The sequence below is a fragment of the Notamacropus eugenii genome, chromosome 4 (assembly GCF_028372415.1).
Source record: "Notamacropus eugenii isolate mMacEug1 chromosome 4, mMacEug1.pri_v2, whole genome shotgun sequence".
NCBI lineage: Eukaryota > Metazoa > Chordata > Mammalia > Diprotodontia > Macropodidae > Notamacropus > Notamacropus eugenii.
Window position 1 is genome coordinate 343,024,803 of NC_092875.1, and position 14,868 is coordinate 343,039,670.

At 45.6% G+C, this 14,868-nt stretch overlaps 1 protein-coding gene across 2 annotated transcripts in view; it reads left to right on the top strand.

The window, feature by feature from the left end:
* Positions 1-1,144: 1,144 nt before the first annotated feature.
* The window catches only part of AHRR (aryl hydrocarbon receptor repressor), a 253,907-nt gene continuing 240,183 nt past the window's right edge, over positions 1,145-14,868 (top strand). Inside the window, exons 1-2 of one of the 2 annotated variants that reach the window (XM_072605304.1) lie at positions 1,145-1,355; positions 10,487-10,559. In XM_072605304.1, coding sequence (XP_072461405.1) covers positions 10,498-10,559 — 62 coding nt within the window. In that variant the 5' untranslated portion in view covers positions 1,145-1,355; positions 10,487-10,497. Of the gene's footprint in view, positions 1,356-6,566; positions 6,746-10,486; positions 10,560-14,868 lie in introns of those variants that run through there. The other variant, XM_072605305.1, reaches the window with a different exon arrangement.

Sequence of the window (14,868 nt, forward strand, 5' to 3'; positions counted from 1 at the left end):
AGATACACCCATGCACAGAAGCAGCACTCATGTTTGGGCAACAACGAAAGAGAAGGAAAATTTGGGGTACACCAAAAGCCTGAAGAGGCTCTGCGTACAAAAAGGGAAGACAAAGTGGGGTGCATAAACCAGGCGAGGGGACGACAAGGCAAATACACATGTCCAGAAGCGCGAGTCAGTGCAGAAGTGACTTCTGAGAAAGGAGGTGCGAGACTGGCAGGGTGCGAGAGGACACCGCAGGATGTCGGTGGTAGTGGTAGTGGTAGTGGCAGTGGTAGTGGTAGGGACGGACCCGGGCTTCTGTTGAAACGTCTGTGTTCTCCGGGGGCCTGCCCTTCCCCACTGGAGACCTGCAGGGCGGTGGTCCGGAGGGCCGCACTCCTACTGGGCCAACCCGGAGGAAGGCTGGAGATGACCGGCCCAGGTCCCCGCTCCCAGCTCCCTGCTCCGAGAAGTCTGCCTGAACTCCTCCATTTGTTAGGGTTTTGACCCCCGGGCGCAGGCCTTTAAACCGCCGCGCGGCTCCTTTTACGTGGGCGCTAAGGAAGACCTCCGAGCACATCTGGTGAATGGGGTCCCGTGGGGGCCGCGCTGCAGCACCCCGACGTGGTCTCCCCCGGTGCCTCGGCCAGCGCCAGGCCGGAGTCCTGCCCACGTGGCCCCGCGGTCGGGAGGACGGGCTAGGAAAGCAGGGCAGCTGTTCTTCAGCGCTTAGTAATCACTTCAATACTAGGTCTGATAATTTCCCGGCTGGTGGCACAGGAGGAGCTGAGGGGACCCCCGAAAGGCGCAGCGTGTCGGGGTGCCTGCGGGCTGGGGGGAAGGTGTTCCTGGGGCGCTGGGACGGAGCGTGGGCCCTCGGCCCCATGTTGCTCGGACACTCGCCCCGGGGCCCCTCTCCCGGGCGCCGGGCGCGTGCCACGCCGGCGAGGCAGGTGGCGTGGGGGTCCGGGGGGCTCCCCTGCACTGGCCGCGGGGCGTCGGCCGGGAGGCGCGCGGCCGGAGGGGGCAGGGGCGGGGCTGGGGGCCGGGCGCGGGCCGCGGGGCGGGCGCTAGGCGGGGGCCGCTCCCTCTCGCGCCCTCTGCCGCCCACGGCTCGGGTAGAATCGCGCGGGGGAGCGAGGGAAGCCAAGGAGGCTCGCGTGCGGAGCTCGCGCGGAGGCTGGCACTGCCCCGCCTGCAGCCGCCGCGGCGACCGGCATCCCCGGGAGATGCCAGCCGGGTCTGGGCGGTCGGCCGGCGCGCTGCGAGATCTCCCTGCCCTGCCGGGCGCCCCTGGGTCCGCTCCGCGCGCAGGTTGATTCCTCGCGGGGGAAACCCGTGCGCTCCTCCCGTGCTGAGACAGCGACCAGCGGGTAAGTGCCGTCACCCCGCCGCTCCCCCCGGGACTGAGGCCGGGAAGCCCCCTCTTTCCCTCCTCTGCCCTCGGCTCCGCGGAGAAGGGGTGCGCAAAGTTCACCCGGGGCGGCGCGCTCGACTCCGGTCCTCTGCTCCCCTTGCGCCCCCTGGGATGCTGCGCGCGCGGGCTGCCCCTGGGTCTCTGGTCCGGGCTCCGGAACGGTAGGGGACCTTGGAGAGGGTCTAGCCTGGCCCCTTCCTGCGGCGCGGAGGCTGGGGCCAGGAGCGGCGGAGGGGGCACGTCTGCGTCTGTCCGAGCCCCAGGTCGCCTTTATCCTGACTCGGACCCCCCGGCCGTCTGGGGCAGCCCGGGTCACCTCGGAAGAGTCGCACAGGTCTCAGATAGGCCCCCCCATCCTCCCCCCAGAAGAATGCTTTTAGATGCTGAGTGAAGTAGAGAGGACTGCAAAGGAAACAAGTGCTACTGAAGTAGTCTGTCTGTCTGTCTGTCTGTCATCTATCTCATCTATCATGTCTCATCTATCATCTATCTATGTATCTATCATCTATCTACCTATCTCATCTATCTGTCTCTCTCTCTGCCTATCATCTATCTCATCTATCTGTCTGTCTGTCTATCATCTATGTATCTATCTCTCTATCTACCCCCCCCCCCCACACACACCCCAGCCCAGGGGGGCCGGGTCAGCCGCTCCCGGCCCTGATGCCCCGGGCGCCCCGCACCCGTCCCGTCTTGCGCCTCCGCGCCCTGTGCCCCGCGCCCTGTGCCCGCACCGCGGCCTGAGGTGAGGCCAGGCTGCGCGCTGCGGGGAGGTGCAGGAGGTGCTCTCTGTAGGGCTCCAGCCTGCCTGCGTTGGGAAGCCGGCCGACAGACGTGCTGGCTAGGGTCTGCAGCCGGGATGCCCGCGGACTAGGGACCGGCTGCTTCCACAGCCACCGGGGAGGCTGAGAGAAGGTGCCCAGCGCCGCCGGCTCGTGGCCTTCCCCGTGTCCCCAGGCCGCGGGATGCTTGGCGGGACGACCCCGCGGGAAGAGCGGAGCGTGCACAGAGTCCGGGGGAAGGCCCCCAGAACTTCGCCTTAGACAGGTCCGCCCTCGGCCCTGCCAACCCACCTCATTCCCTGGGATTGCCTGGTAAGGAAAGGGGCGGAATTACAAAGAAAACCTTATTTCCCCCGGCTCGCCTTTCTTTTCCAGTTATTGGAAATCTCCCCTATCCCGAGAATTGGCAGGACAGGGTGGGGTCTCGGGCCATCAGCCTGGAACGCCAAGTGACGCAGAAATGAGTTATTTCCTTTGCCCGCCTGGAGAAGGGCCCCTGCGCCATTTCTGACCGGACCGGCCCTCCAGACACGGGCATTGGTGGAGGGTTGTGGGGCAGCTCTGGCACAGCGTAGACCAGGCCACCACCAACCCAAGCCTTGCCCCAGGGGCAGGGTTCTTCGTGTGCTCACCGTGGGCCCACCTTGCAGCCCAGCAGCCCCCCAGGCCCTCACGGCCCCAGAGATTTCAAGAAGGAACCCTCGTGTCCAGTGAACATCACAGAGGGACACTCAAGCGCCTGGACTCACCATACCGAAAAATAGTTGTCTGTATAGACTCTGAACTTCACTTTTGAAAACAGGATTATTCTCTAGTACCTAAAAACATCCATTTCAGCATATTTTCAGAATTGTAGATTGGGGTTTCTACAGTGTGCATTCACAAGGGAGAAAGTCAAATGAATTCTTGATTCCTGTTAATACTTGGGGTGGGAGGTAGGTAGGTTGGGGCTGAATTTCTTTTTCACTATAGCTATCTTTCTATCAATCAATCTACCGTCTGTATTTGTATGGCCACGGGAATGTAAGCCCAAAGGAAATATGGCCCACATCAGAGCACAACTGGAAAAGGGGGTACCCCAATGATGCTTCCCTGGGAGAGTCTCCCTGCACCAGGAGTGGGGAGCCTGCCTCAGGGTCATATGTGGCCCTTTAGGCCCTCAGGTTCGGCCCTTTGACTGAATCCAGACTTGGCAGAACGAATCCCTGGATGAGTGTTCTGTTACAAGAGGGACGGACGTTTAAGGCAGATGCCTCTGTGCCTCCTCTTTCTTAGTCTTTGGATAGCAAGTATATGACTACAGGTGGCATCGGAGGAGAGGGACACCTTCTGTCTGAGCCCACCAGCCCGGGTGATGTAGAATCCATTCTTTACTCCTCACCATTGTTCTTCTCGTGGATTTGAAAATACCGGATTCAGGTTCTGCTACCACTGTGACCTTGAGTAAATCACTTAACCCTGGTGGGTCTCAGTTTCCTCATCTTTAAAGTGATGGCATTGGATTAAATGAACTTGAAGATCTCTATGAACTTCCAACTCCGTGGTCTTTTGACTTAGTACTTAGTATTCTATCAGAAATTCATTCCTTTGGGTTTACATAACAGTGCATGATGACAAGTTAGCCACTTAATTTCTGGGTCTCTGATTCTTCATTTGTAAAATGATGTTAATACTTGGAGTTCATGCTCCATAAAGTTGTTGTGAGGAAAGCATAAAGTGTATTTTATTATTTAAATGAAATTTAATATTTAAATACATAAATTTAAATTATTATTTACTAATTGACACTATGGTTAGAATGATAATTAGGATATCATTATTGGTAATATTAGGGAGATTCAGGGAAGGTGGTGGTAGCAAGGTGAGAGACAAAGCAAGACCTAGGGTGATCTCTTCTTTGCCCTTAGAGGCAGTGTGGAATAATTGTATGATAGTGGCAAAACCTCTGGTCTTGGGACTCAGAATATTAGCTGACACTTAGCTACATGGGTGACCATAGTACCGGTGGACAGAACATTAATTCTGAAGTCGAAGTACCTGAGTCCAAATCCCACCTTTAATGCTTTCTCCCTGTGTGACTTCACATAAGCCATTTAACTTGATTTCTTTATTTGTAAAATATAAGGGAGTTGAACTCCCTTCCCCTATAGTCCCTACTAACTCTAGGTCCGTGATCCTCTGACCTTGGACATTGTATTTAACCTCTTGCTGCTGAAGTTTCCTTAAGAGTAAAATGGGAATTGTGCACTATCGACCTTGCTGAGTTTTTACGAGAAAAGTGCTCTGTGAACCTTAAAATGATGGATGAAACGTGATGTGATATGCCCAGGAAGATTGCGTCTTGTCCTTTCTGAATAGGAAGGGAAAAGTGTAGTATTCAGGGAGTTGTTACACACAGGATGTTCTCCTTTTCTCCTGGAAGAGCATTTCCCAAGTACCATGGGAGCAGGCCCAGAGTATACTTTGCCCCGTTCTCTTCAGTCTTCCCAGGTAACTGGTGGGAGACTTTCACTGCCCGCACAGCCTCAGCGTCCTACTTTCCCATTTTTCTGCAGAGGCCTTGGAGTAGGCTTTCTGCGTAGGTTTCTGGTTAGGATGAACCAGAATACCTGAGTTTAAATCTGGCCTCAGATATTTACTAGCAGTGTGACCCTGGGCAAATCACTTAACCCTGGTTGTCTCATTTGAAAATGAGCCGGAGAAGGAAATGGCACACCTAGTATCTTTGCAAAGACACCCCCAAGTGGGGCAGGAGGAGTTGGAGGAGACGGAAAATGATCAAACACAATAGCAAACATTTTAATAGCTAAGATTCCAAAGTGACTTATGTACATTTAACCATTTTTGTAGTCAAAACAACTCCATGGATGTGTGATCGTTAGGAGTTGCTCTGAAAACAATTGCCATGTGGAAAAAGATATTATTTTTCCTTCTGCATAAGAATAAGGTGCACTTGCTATGAAAGCATGTCAGAAAACTGTGTCTGGTCTTAAAGAAAGGGACTTGATGTTTTAGTGATATAGCTTAAAATATTCCAGGGTCAGATAAATCCAAAGAGGATACCTTTAACGTCTTATATTCTACAATCTGATGGAGTCTTGGACTTCTTAGGATGGCTTAGTGTTAAAACTTTTTTTGGGGGGGGGGGGACATATAATTTCCTATCACTTTTAATGGGCTGTCAGTCCAACTATTGTAGGAAAAGAAAATACTGCACTCTACAGCAATCATATTCAAATCTGATAATAAAGAAACACATCACAGATTTGGGAACAAAGAAAAAATGTTGTTTCTTGGTTTAGAAGAGATCAAGAAGTTTGTCTTTTCCTTTACGGTGCGTGTACAGAACATAGGGGATTGAGGAAATGGAAGAGGTTAGAAAGTCGTGTACCACTCTGGTTGTGTGAATCACTTCCAAGTTCACTGTCCTGGGTTGCTCTCTGCCATACAGCCAATTAAAGTGGGGTCTTCTGGGTTCTATTTCCGCCAGGCTCTTATTAACATATTCATCCTCTGGTGCTTTGTTTTAGGAGTCAGAGACGCTGTTTCCTCTGGCCAAAAAAATAATAATAACAACTAGAATCCATGGGTTTATTTTTATCTCTTTTTAGAAAAAAATACTCAAAGGACATTTTCTCTTATTTGTACTCTACTCCATAGTTAAAAACGTCCCTTCAGACCTAATTTGTTAAAGACACCTGAAAAATAAAATTACGAGTACTATCATTGGTATCAATTTCCACCATGAACTGAAAGGCATAATATCTCTAGAGGGTGAGTCAAAAGTCTTAGTATAGTTTTAAGCTATTATAGCTGTATGTGTGTGTGTGTGCATATAGTATGTGTGTGCGTATATATTTAAAGAGCACATACGTATTATTTGTAGTTTAGTCGTTTTTCAGTCGTGTCCAATTCTTTGTGACCCTTTTGGGGTTTTCTTGGCAAAGATACTGGAGAGATTTACCATTTCCTTTTCCAGCTCATTTTATAGATGATGAAATTGAGGCAAACAAGGCTAAGTGACTTGTTCAGGGTCACACAGCTGATAAGTGTATGAGACCAGGTTTGAACTCAGGAAGAGGAGTCTTCCTGTCTCCAGGCCCAGCACCCTATCTACTGTACAATCTGTCCATACATACATGTATATAAACATGCATATATGGAATACATATTATACATTTATGTATGTATGTGTATACATACACACTTTCCTTTGGGTGAGTTACAAGCACACAGGAATTTAAAAGGGACAGTTAGACTTAGTGTTTCTTTGAACGTTTGCCTGCAGTACCCAATTGATGGAGAATAGAACTTGTGTACTTGAGAAGTTTTCAGTGGCCTTGCATCAATTAAAAAAGTCATCTCCCGACTTGAGTTGTGATATTCTCAGCTGTTTTGAGTCTGGTGATAAGCCCGGTTGCATACAAAGCCTGTGATTGGGAGAGAGGGTTCAGGCCAACAGAGAGGAATGCCTCTGAAGGTTTATGCACTGGGTGGAGGAGGCCTTCTTTCAGCCAGCCTTGGACGGAGGGGAGGGAGACAGACTTTCTGGGAAGCCATGCAGGTTAGGTTTTGTTTTTATCTTTGGCCAGAGCTGGGATTTCACCAATGCAGGCTTAGCACCTGGCCCCTGCTCTGTCATTTAGAGTCTTAGAGCTGGGGTTTTTTAACCTGGGGCCTATGAACTTGTTTTTAACATTTTTTTTCTTAATATTTTGGCAGCCGTGTTTTAGTAGAATTGGTTTCCTTGCAATCCTGTGTCATTTACTTTATGCCAAAAACACCCTTCTGAGAAGGGATCTTTAGGCTTTATTGGACTGCCAAGGGGTGGAAGTGGGGGGGTCCTTGACACAAAAGAATGTTGAGAACTGTTGGGCTGGGCAGAGCATCATGGAGTGGGACTGTGTTATTTACATGTATCTCGGGCTATGTATGTATGCAGTCTCATTCTGGGGCATGGGGAGGGGAAGATGCAGCATTTGGGTCCAGGTATCTCTTCGAGGGAATGTCAGCCTCTGCCTGCTAGGATCTATGCAACTGGACTCATTATCACCAGACTCAAAACAGCTGAAAATAGCACACGTGAAGTTGGCTAGAGGATTGTTTTAATTGAGGCAAACCCAGTGAAAACTTTTCAAGTACATAAATTTCATTCTCCATTAATTTGGTATCAAATACAAATCCTCAAAGAAATACCAGGCTTAATTGTCCCTTTTAGATGTGCCTAGTAGAGATTCAATGTCATTTTAATGTTAATGAATCCTGTGAAGTTGACTCGTGGGTAACTTTTCCACAGGTGGGAAAAAATAGGGGTGATCTAGAGTTCTGTCTGCTTTCTGTTTAAATGAAGAAACCTATGGTTTATCGTTTATACGTCTATGTAACTGTACGTTGTGTCCCCCAGTAGATTGTAAGCTTCTTGAAGACAGGCACTGGTTTTTCTTTTCGTTGTAATCTTAGAGCCTACCATGTTGTGTACACTGAACAAATGCTCTTTATTTTGACTTTTAATTAAGGTTCAAAGACTTTTGTTCCTGAGATTATTTCAAGTGTCATTAGGACACCCATGAAGCCTCCCATCTCCTCGTCAAGATGGTACATGTGTTGTAGGTAGTGGTGGAAACAACATTTTGGAGCACAGAATTGAAATGAAGTTCATGAAGTTCATGAAAAATTTTACTCAACTTCGGTCCTTTGGGACACGACTAACAAGTTGTATGGGCATATTCCCCATCTAAAGAGCATTTTAAAAAATAAAAAATGTGCTGCAGTTGAAATGATGATGTATTTGGACTCAAAGGCTCTGGGTTTGAATTCTGGATCAGCTGTTTACTTGTGTGAGCAGGGATAAATTACTTAATTTCTGTGGTTCGTAAACGTTCTTTCTAATTCTTTTTTTGAGGGGGATGTAATCAGGGTTAAATGACTTGCCCAGGATTAGGGTTAGGGTCACAAAACTACTAAGTGTCAAGTGTCTGAGACTGGAATTGAAATTAGGTCCTTCTGACTCCAGGGCCCGTGCTCTATCCACTGCAAGACCTAGCTGCCCCTTCTCCCTTCTGATTCTGAATTTGGGCTGGTAACTGAAATCAGACCTTTTTTTAAAGAGAAGTATTTAAGGAATGGTCGTGGGGAGAAAAGAACACCAACCCAGGAGAGATTTGAATTGTAGTCTCAGCTCTTCCATTAATTAGCTATATTATCGTGGCAAATTATTTACCTATTCTAATTCTGTTTCCTATCTTTAAAATGAGGGAGTGGGGCATACAGTTCTCCAAACTGTATTCTATGGAAATGCATTATTCCATCCAATGTGAATTAGAGTTCCAGGAGAAAATTTCCACTGTCGTTTTCTCTTTCAGAACATTAAGTATCAATATGTGTGTGAATCAGAAGTACTTCATTTAAGTGTAGAATATGTGATAATATTTGAGTGTGAAAATAAAGCATTAATTTCCTCTGTTTTGCCCACAAATATCACTTCATTTATTGTGAGGATGAAAGACACCCTGGAAGAGTGGATTAAGGGATCAGCCTTGGAGTCTGAAAGAACTGGGCTGAAGCCCACCTCTGACACATACTGGTTATGTAACCATGGGCATGTGGCTTAATGTCTCAGTGCCCCAGGTAGTGCTCCAAAGCTCTAAGTTACACAAGTGTTGCAGCTGCATCAGGGGAAGGGAATTTCCATAAAGGGAGTTAGCTAGGTGGAAGAAATCCTGCTGGCCACCCCTGGAAAAAAATTCCCAAAGGTATCCGAATTTTGAGGATCCATCCATGTATTTTAAGCCTCTATTTTTTGTGACCCTATTCATCTGGAAATTACTAGATGTTTTCTAAGGACTGTGAGAGCTCTAAAGTTTTGTGACTTATTTTTATGAGGACTGGTGTTAGACTAGAGATGATGCTTCTAGATATATCAATACATATCCTCTTCTTGACGTTTGCATATTTTTCCAAATGGGTACAAAAAATTTGTATCCCTCTATGACATCAAGTTAAAAAATTCAGAATAAATATCCTCATTGTTAGAGTTTGTCCACTGGCATAATGACTGATTTTGAAACATGCTGACATTTTTGGCACACTTCTAACTCCATCTCAAGTCTCCTTCACCCTCCCCCACCTCCACCATAATGAGATAAAACCAAACTTGATCCCAAAGATAAATTGCCAGATTTTGATCAGAAAAGGTTCATAATCCTCAGTCTTCACAAACAGTGTATAAGATTGTAAAGTTGTAAAGGAGAGGAAGGTGACTGGCGTCCTCCTGAGAAACCACAAAGACCACAGCCTTGAGACATGACATGCAACACTTAACTCAAGACACTTGCATGCTTTCTTCTTTCTTGGGACCAACTCTAACGTAGTACACTGATAGTATTTACCTTGCCTGTAAAGATATTGGGATGTTGGTGGTGTATGGTGTATGTGTGTTTGTGTGTGTGTGTAGTTTATATTTTGATGTTATGTTTGAGATGTTCATGTACTTCAAAAAAACTTCTGAAACAGACTTAGGAGCAAAATGATCAAGTGTTTCACTTAAAGCTTATCGAGGTTTGAGAGAGAGGAAGCCCAACATAGGGAAACCCTTTAAAATGAAGATTTCGCAATTCATGTGGGAACGTAAAGTCCACTTATTGAAAGGAAGTGCTTTCGTATCCATTGTGATAGGAATGGGGTAACTGTAGAGATATAAAAATGGCAACGTCTGCGTTAATATTGTATTATGCCAGACAAAAAGCAAGTGAATGCCTGCGTGTCTCAGCTGACGTTTCCTGGAACATTTCCTTATGGAGTTAAATGCAGGTGTAGGTGAATTTATAGAGGCAGATGTCATTCTCAGAAATCTCAGAGATCGTCTTAACAACTGTCCAGCAAGAGCAGCTGGGGAGAATGACGAGACTATAACCACACATTTATGAAAGACGTCATGGCTTGCAAACAGCCTTGAGACTGAGGGAAGGAGGGCAGGGTTGTGAAGAGAGGGGAGGCTAGACTCTAAAAAAAAAAAAAGCTGGAGATTTTTATTTCAAGATTTGTAGGAAGAAATGACACAGTGGCCTTGATAGTTAAGGGTAGGGTCAGAGATATAGATCTCCAAGGGACCTTAGAAATCATGATTTCCCCAGGGTCATGCAGGTACTTAGGGGTAGCATTTGAACCCAGGCCATCTGACACCAGAGCCAGAGTTCTTTCTGGCAAGCAAAATGCTGAATTGCCATGATTTTCTTGGTTTTGGTTGTTTTTTGAAATTGTTGATGTTTCTTAAAGAGACTGGCTCATTTGTGCTTTTCTGTTCCAGGGACAAAGACCATGATTCCACCAGGAGAGTGTATGTATGCTGGGAGGAAAAGAAGAAAACCTATTCAGAAACAGTAAAGTATCCTATTTTCTGTTTTTTGGATGGTGGGTAAGAAAGTGATGAGGATAGATAAAACTAAATTACAATCAGTTTTCTGGACAAGTGTCCTGATAGCTTCTAAACTATATTAGTTAATGTCACGTATTAAGCATCATTTCATGTTTGGGATACTTGTATTTATTCTCTGTGAAAGAAGTAAAGGAACCCCAGTCCTGACATAATCATCAAGTCCTATGGAGCAAAGAAGCATTCGTCAAGAAAGACCGTTATCACTCAAATAAGAAAAGATTTCCAGATGCCCTAGCCAAGCCAGCTGAAGGAAATGGGCTTTCCTCTAATGATCTCTTATATCACTTCTGTTGTACCAAGTAATTGTGAAACCTGAAAATTTCTTCTCTTTCAAGAAAAAGTGTTATTTTTTAAAATTAAAAAAAATTTCCCCAAATTTATTAATTTATTTGTTTTCAGCAATCACTTCCATAAGTTTTAAATTTTCTCCCCCTCCCTCCCCAAGACAGTATTCAATTTTATATGGGCTCTATACAAACATTCTTATTAAACACATTTTCACATTAGTCATGTTGTGTAAAAGAATTAAAACGAATGGGAGAAACCATGATGAAAACAAAACCAAACATAACAAATGAGAAAATAGCCTGATTCATTCTGCAATCCAGCTCCATAGTTCTTTCTCTGTATGTGGAGGGCATTTTGCATCATGAATCCTTTGGAAATGTTTTAGGTCCTTGCATTGCTGAGAAGGGCTAAGTCTATTAGCTGCAGTCCTCACACGCTGTGGTTGTTACTATGTATAATGATCTCCTGGTTCTGCTCACTTCACTCAGTATCAGTTCATTTAAGTCTTTCCAGGTTTTTCTGGTCTGCCTGTTTGTCATTTCTTATAGCGCAGTAGCGTTCCATTACATTCATTTACCACAACTTGTTCAGCCATTCCCCAATTGATGGGCATCTCCTCAGTTTCCAGTTCTTGGCCACCACGAAAAAAGCTGCTATAAATATTTTTGTACGTGTGGGTCCTTTTCCCGTTTTTATGATCTCTTTGGGATACAGCCCTAGAAGAAGTATTGCTGAGTCTAAGGTTATGCAAATTTTTAAGAAAATGTTTTAAATGAACAAAGTGGTATTCTATTTTGTCTTCTTTTCAAAAGCATTGCTCTGATCTGAGTTTCCTAAATAATGGAATGGGCAAAGACTGTAGAATCAGTCAGTCAGCAAGTATTTACTATGTATGGGTTTGCTATATGCCAAGTACTGTATTCAATGATTGAGATACAGTCAAAAAAAGAAGTGGTTTCTTCCATCAACAAACTTAAATTTTGTTGGAGACCTCCTGTACATGTATAAGTAAAAACAGAGTAAATGTAAGGTAATTTTTGGGAGAGGGGGACTAGCACCTGGAGGGGTCAGGTGCTAGTCATAGGCAAGGTGGCTCTTGCCCTGATCTTTGGATTCCAAGAGACAGTAGTGAGGAAGGGAGGGCATTTGAGACAGAGAGGACAGCCTTTGGAAAGGCACGGAGGTGGGAGATGGGTAGCCAGAACATTTAGGCTAGAAACCTACTATCCAAAGGATGTTTCATCACCAACCTTTGATTTTCTTCTATACTGTAATTTCTTTTTCTTTTTAATAATAATAAAGATAGCATTTATGAAAATTTTTAAGGTTTACATAATGCTTTACAAACATCATCCCATTTGATCCTCACACAACGTCTGTGGGAGGTAGGTGCAATTATTACTCTCCTTTTGCAGATGAGGAAACTGAGGCAGATGAAGGTTAAAAGTCTTGCCCAGCATCACATAGCTAGTAAGGATCTGAGATTGGATTTGAACTTGGGTTTTCTTGGACCCCACATCCAACCCCTAGCTGCCTTCTCATCTCTCACAGCTTGTGGGGAAAGTGGAGGAAAGGAGACAGAGGACATTATTAGAGGCCACTGTAGGTGCTGCCCTGCATGAAGTGTAACAGGAATTCTTCTAGGATCTGCATTCTCGGCTCTCGATTATCCAATGAGCATTTGATGTAAAAGAATGTACAAGATGGATTGGTGGATCTCAGGCTTTTCCTCTGCTGAGTTCTTGAATGATTTGTCTCTTTTTCTTGGTCAGCTGTAAGCTCCATTGCTCTATGTTATTCTCTACATTTCTTCCTGTCTGGACCTCAGCTTTTATGTATTCTGAATGCGTACCTGGCTTCACTCAGGGGCAGCCTTTTGGATCATCAGAAATGAGTCATCAAGCAAGACTGGTGAGCTCTGCCAGCGTGAAAGAGAGCAGTGTTAGGCACGGGGTGCTGCTTGACACATAGTAGGTGCTTGGTGGATGCTTAAACTGATTAAACCTAGCTGGGTTTTAAAGATCTATACGTGGTGGTAGTTCTAGTGTTGCAAGACCAGAATATCTTTATGTCTCCAGAATTTAATTTTAGCATGTTGCACCTGGCAGAGATTACGTATTGCCAGACATCATTCCCATGGTAACATCTACCCTCAACCACGTTGTGTATGTCTCTCTGTGTGTATTTAAAGTGTGCTTACCTCTTCTGTTGGAGTGTAGAATTCTGTCCCAGAAAGTCTGATGTTCCGTACACCCCAAAGCAACGGCAGGGAGAAACAAAATGTTTTCGGTTTCCTTTGTCTTAAGGGTAGGTGTGGCCCTGGGGGCTAGAATTCAGAGACTGCAGTGGGACAACTTGCATTGGCTTTACGTTGCTAGTAAGTTAGAGCTAGGGTGTCCATGTGCCGGACGGAGAGAATATTCCCAGAAGAGGTCACAGAGGAAAGCCTGGCACTGGCCTGGAGGCTCAAATGCTTGGTGGGGGAGGGGATAAAGGTCACAGCAGCAGAAAGTCCTACAGCCTTTCCAGGCCCTCGCTATGTGATTGGGAGATACATATTTCCTGAGGGGAAGTTCAGTTCATTTCTATTAAATAAGCATTTACTGACTGCCTGCTGTATTCAAGGCAGTGTGCAGTGTGCTTGAGAGAGATACATAGCAAACAGTACTGGATTTTTGGCATGAGGGAAGATCTGGGTTCCAGTGTTGGATCTGCCATTTACTCTCTATGTGACCTTGGGCAGGTCCCAAATCTATAAAATGTGGGGAATAGGATTAGATAAACTTTCAGGTCTCTTCCATCTCTAAGTCTGTAGAGCCATCCATGCCCTCAAGGAGCTTATATTTTAGGAGGTAGGGGGAGAACACATGTAAATACAAAATAGTTTAGGGGTGGGGGGAGAATACTAACAACTGGAGGGAAATCATAAAGGGCCCCAAAGATGGATCTCATACTCTGTTTTAAGGGAAAGTAAGGATTTTATAGGGAAAAAATGAGAGAAAGCATTTAATTATTCAGTCAGTCAGCAGCCCTCCCTCACCCAAAACAAAGTCAAATGCAAGTCAAGTCATCATTTCTCTGATGTCATGGTCTTCTTCAGCCACGAAGGACAAACACAACAGTTAGCAAGCATTTATTAAGCTCCTGCTATGTGCCAGGCACTGAGTCGAACCCTGGGGATACAGAAAGAGGCAAAAAAGAGTCCTTGCCCTCAGGGGCATTCTAACGGGGGAGACAACATGCAAACAAATATTTAGATGCAAGCTAAGTAAAGGATAAATAGAAAATAATTAATAGAAGGAAGTTAGGAGGAATTAGGAAAGGATTCTTGTACAGTTGGGGTTTGAGTTGGGACTTAAAGGAAGGTAGAGTTGAAGAGGGAGGGCATTTTAGGATAGGGGTCAACCAGAGAAGATGCTGTAACATCCAGGAGGCCAGGGTCATTGGATCAAAGAGTATGGGTTGGACAGTAAGGTGTAAGAAGATTGGAAAGGTAGGAGGGGGCTGGGTTATGAAAGACTTTGAATGCCAAATAAAACATCCTGTATTTGATCATGGAGGCAAGAGGGAGCCCCACGGAGTTTATTAAGTGGGGTTGGGGTGACGGTCAGCATGGGAACCACCATTTGCAAAGGCATGGAAGCAAGAGATGGAAAAGAGCATTCTTTAAGCCTTATCTCATTTTCTTTTTTTTGAATTTAAACTCTTATTTGGTTCTGGAAGATAGCTAATTCTTTGGCATCTGACTATTGATCTCAGAGACAAACATAGAAACGACACAAAAAATTTCGGGGGATTATTGCAGAAAAAATGTATTAGGCATGCTTACAACCAGAATCATGCCTGAGGGTAGGCAGGGTGAGTAGGCAGAGTAGGATGTTGCTTTCAGTGCAATCTCAGGGAAATCAAGTGAAGGGGTGCTTTTAAAAATAGCACTTTTAATAAAATTATTTTTATTTATGTCA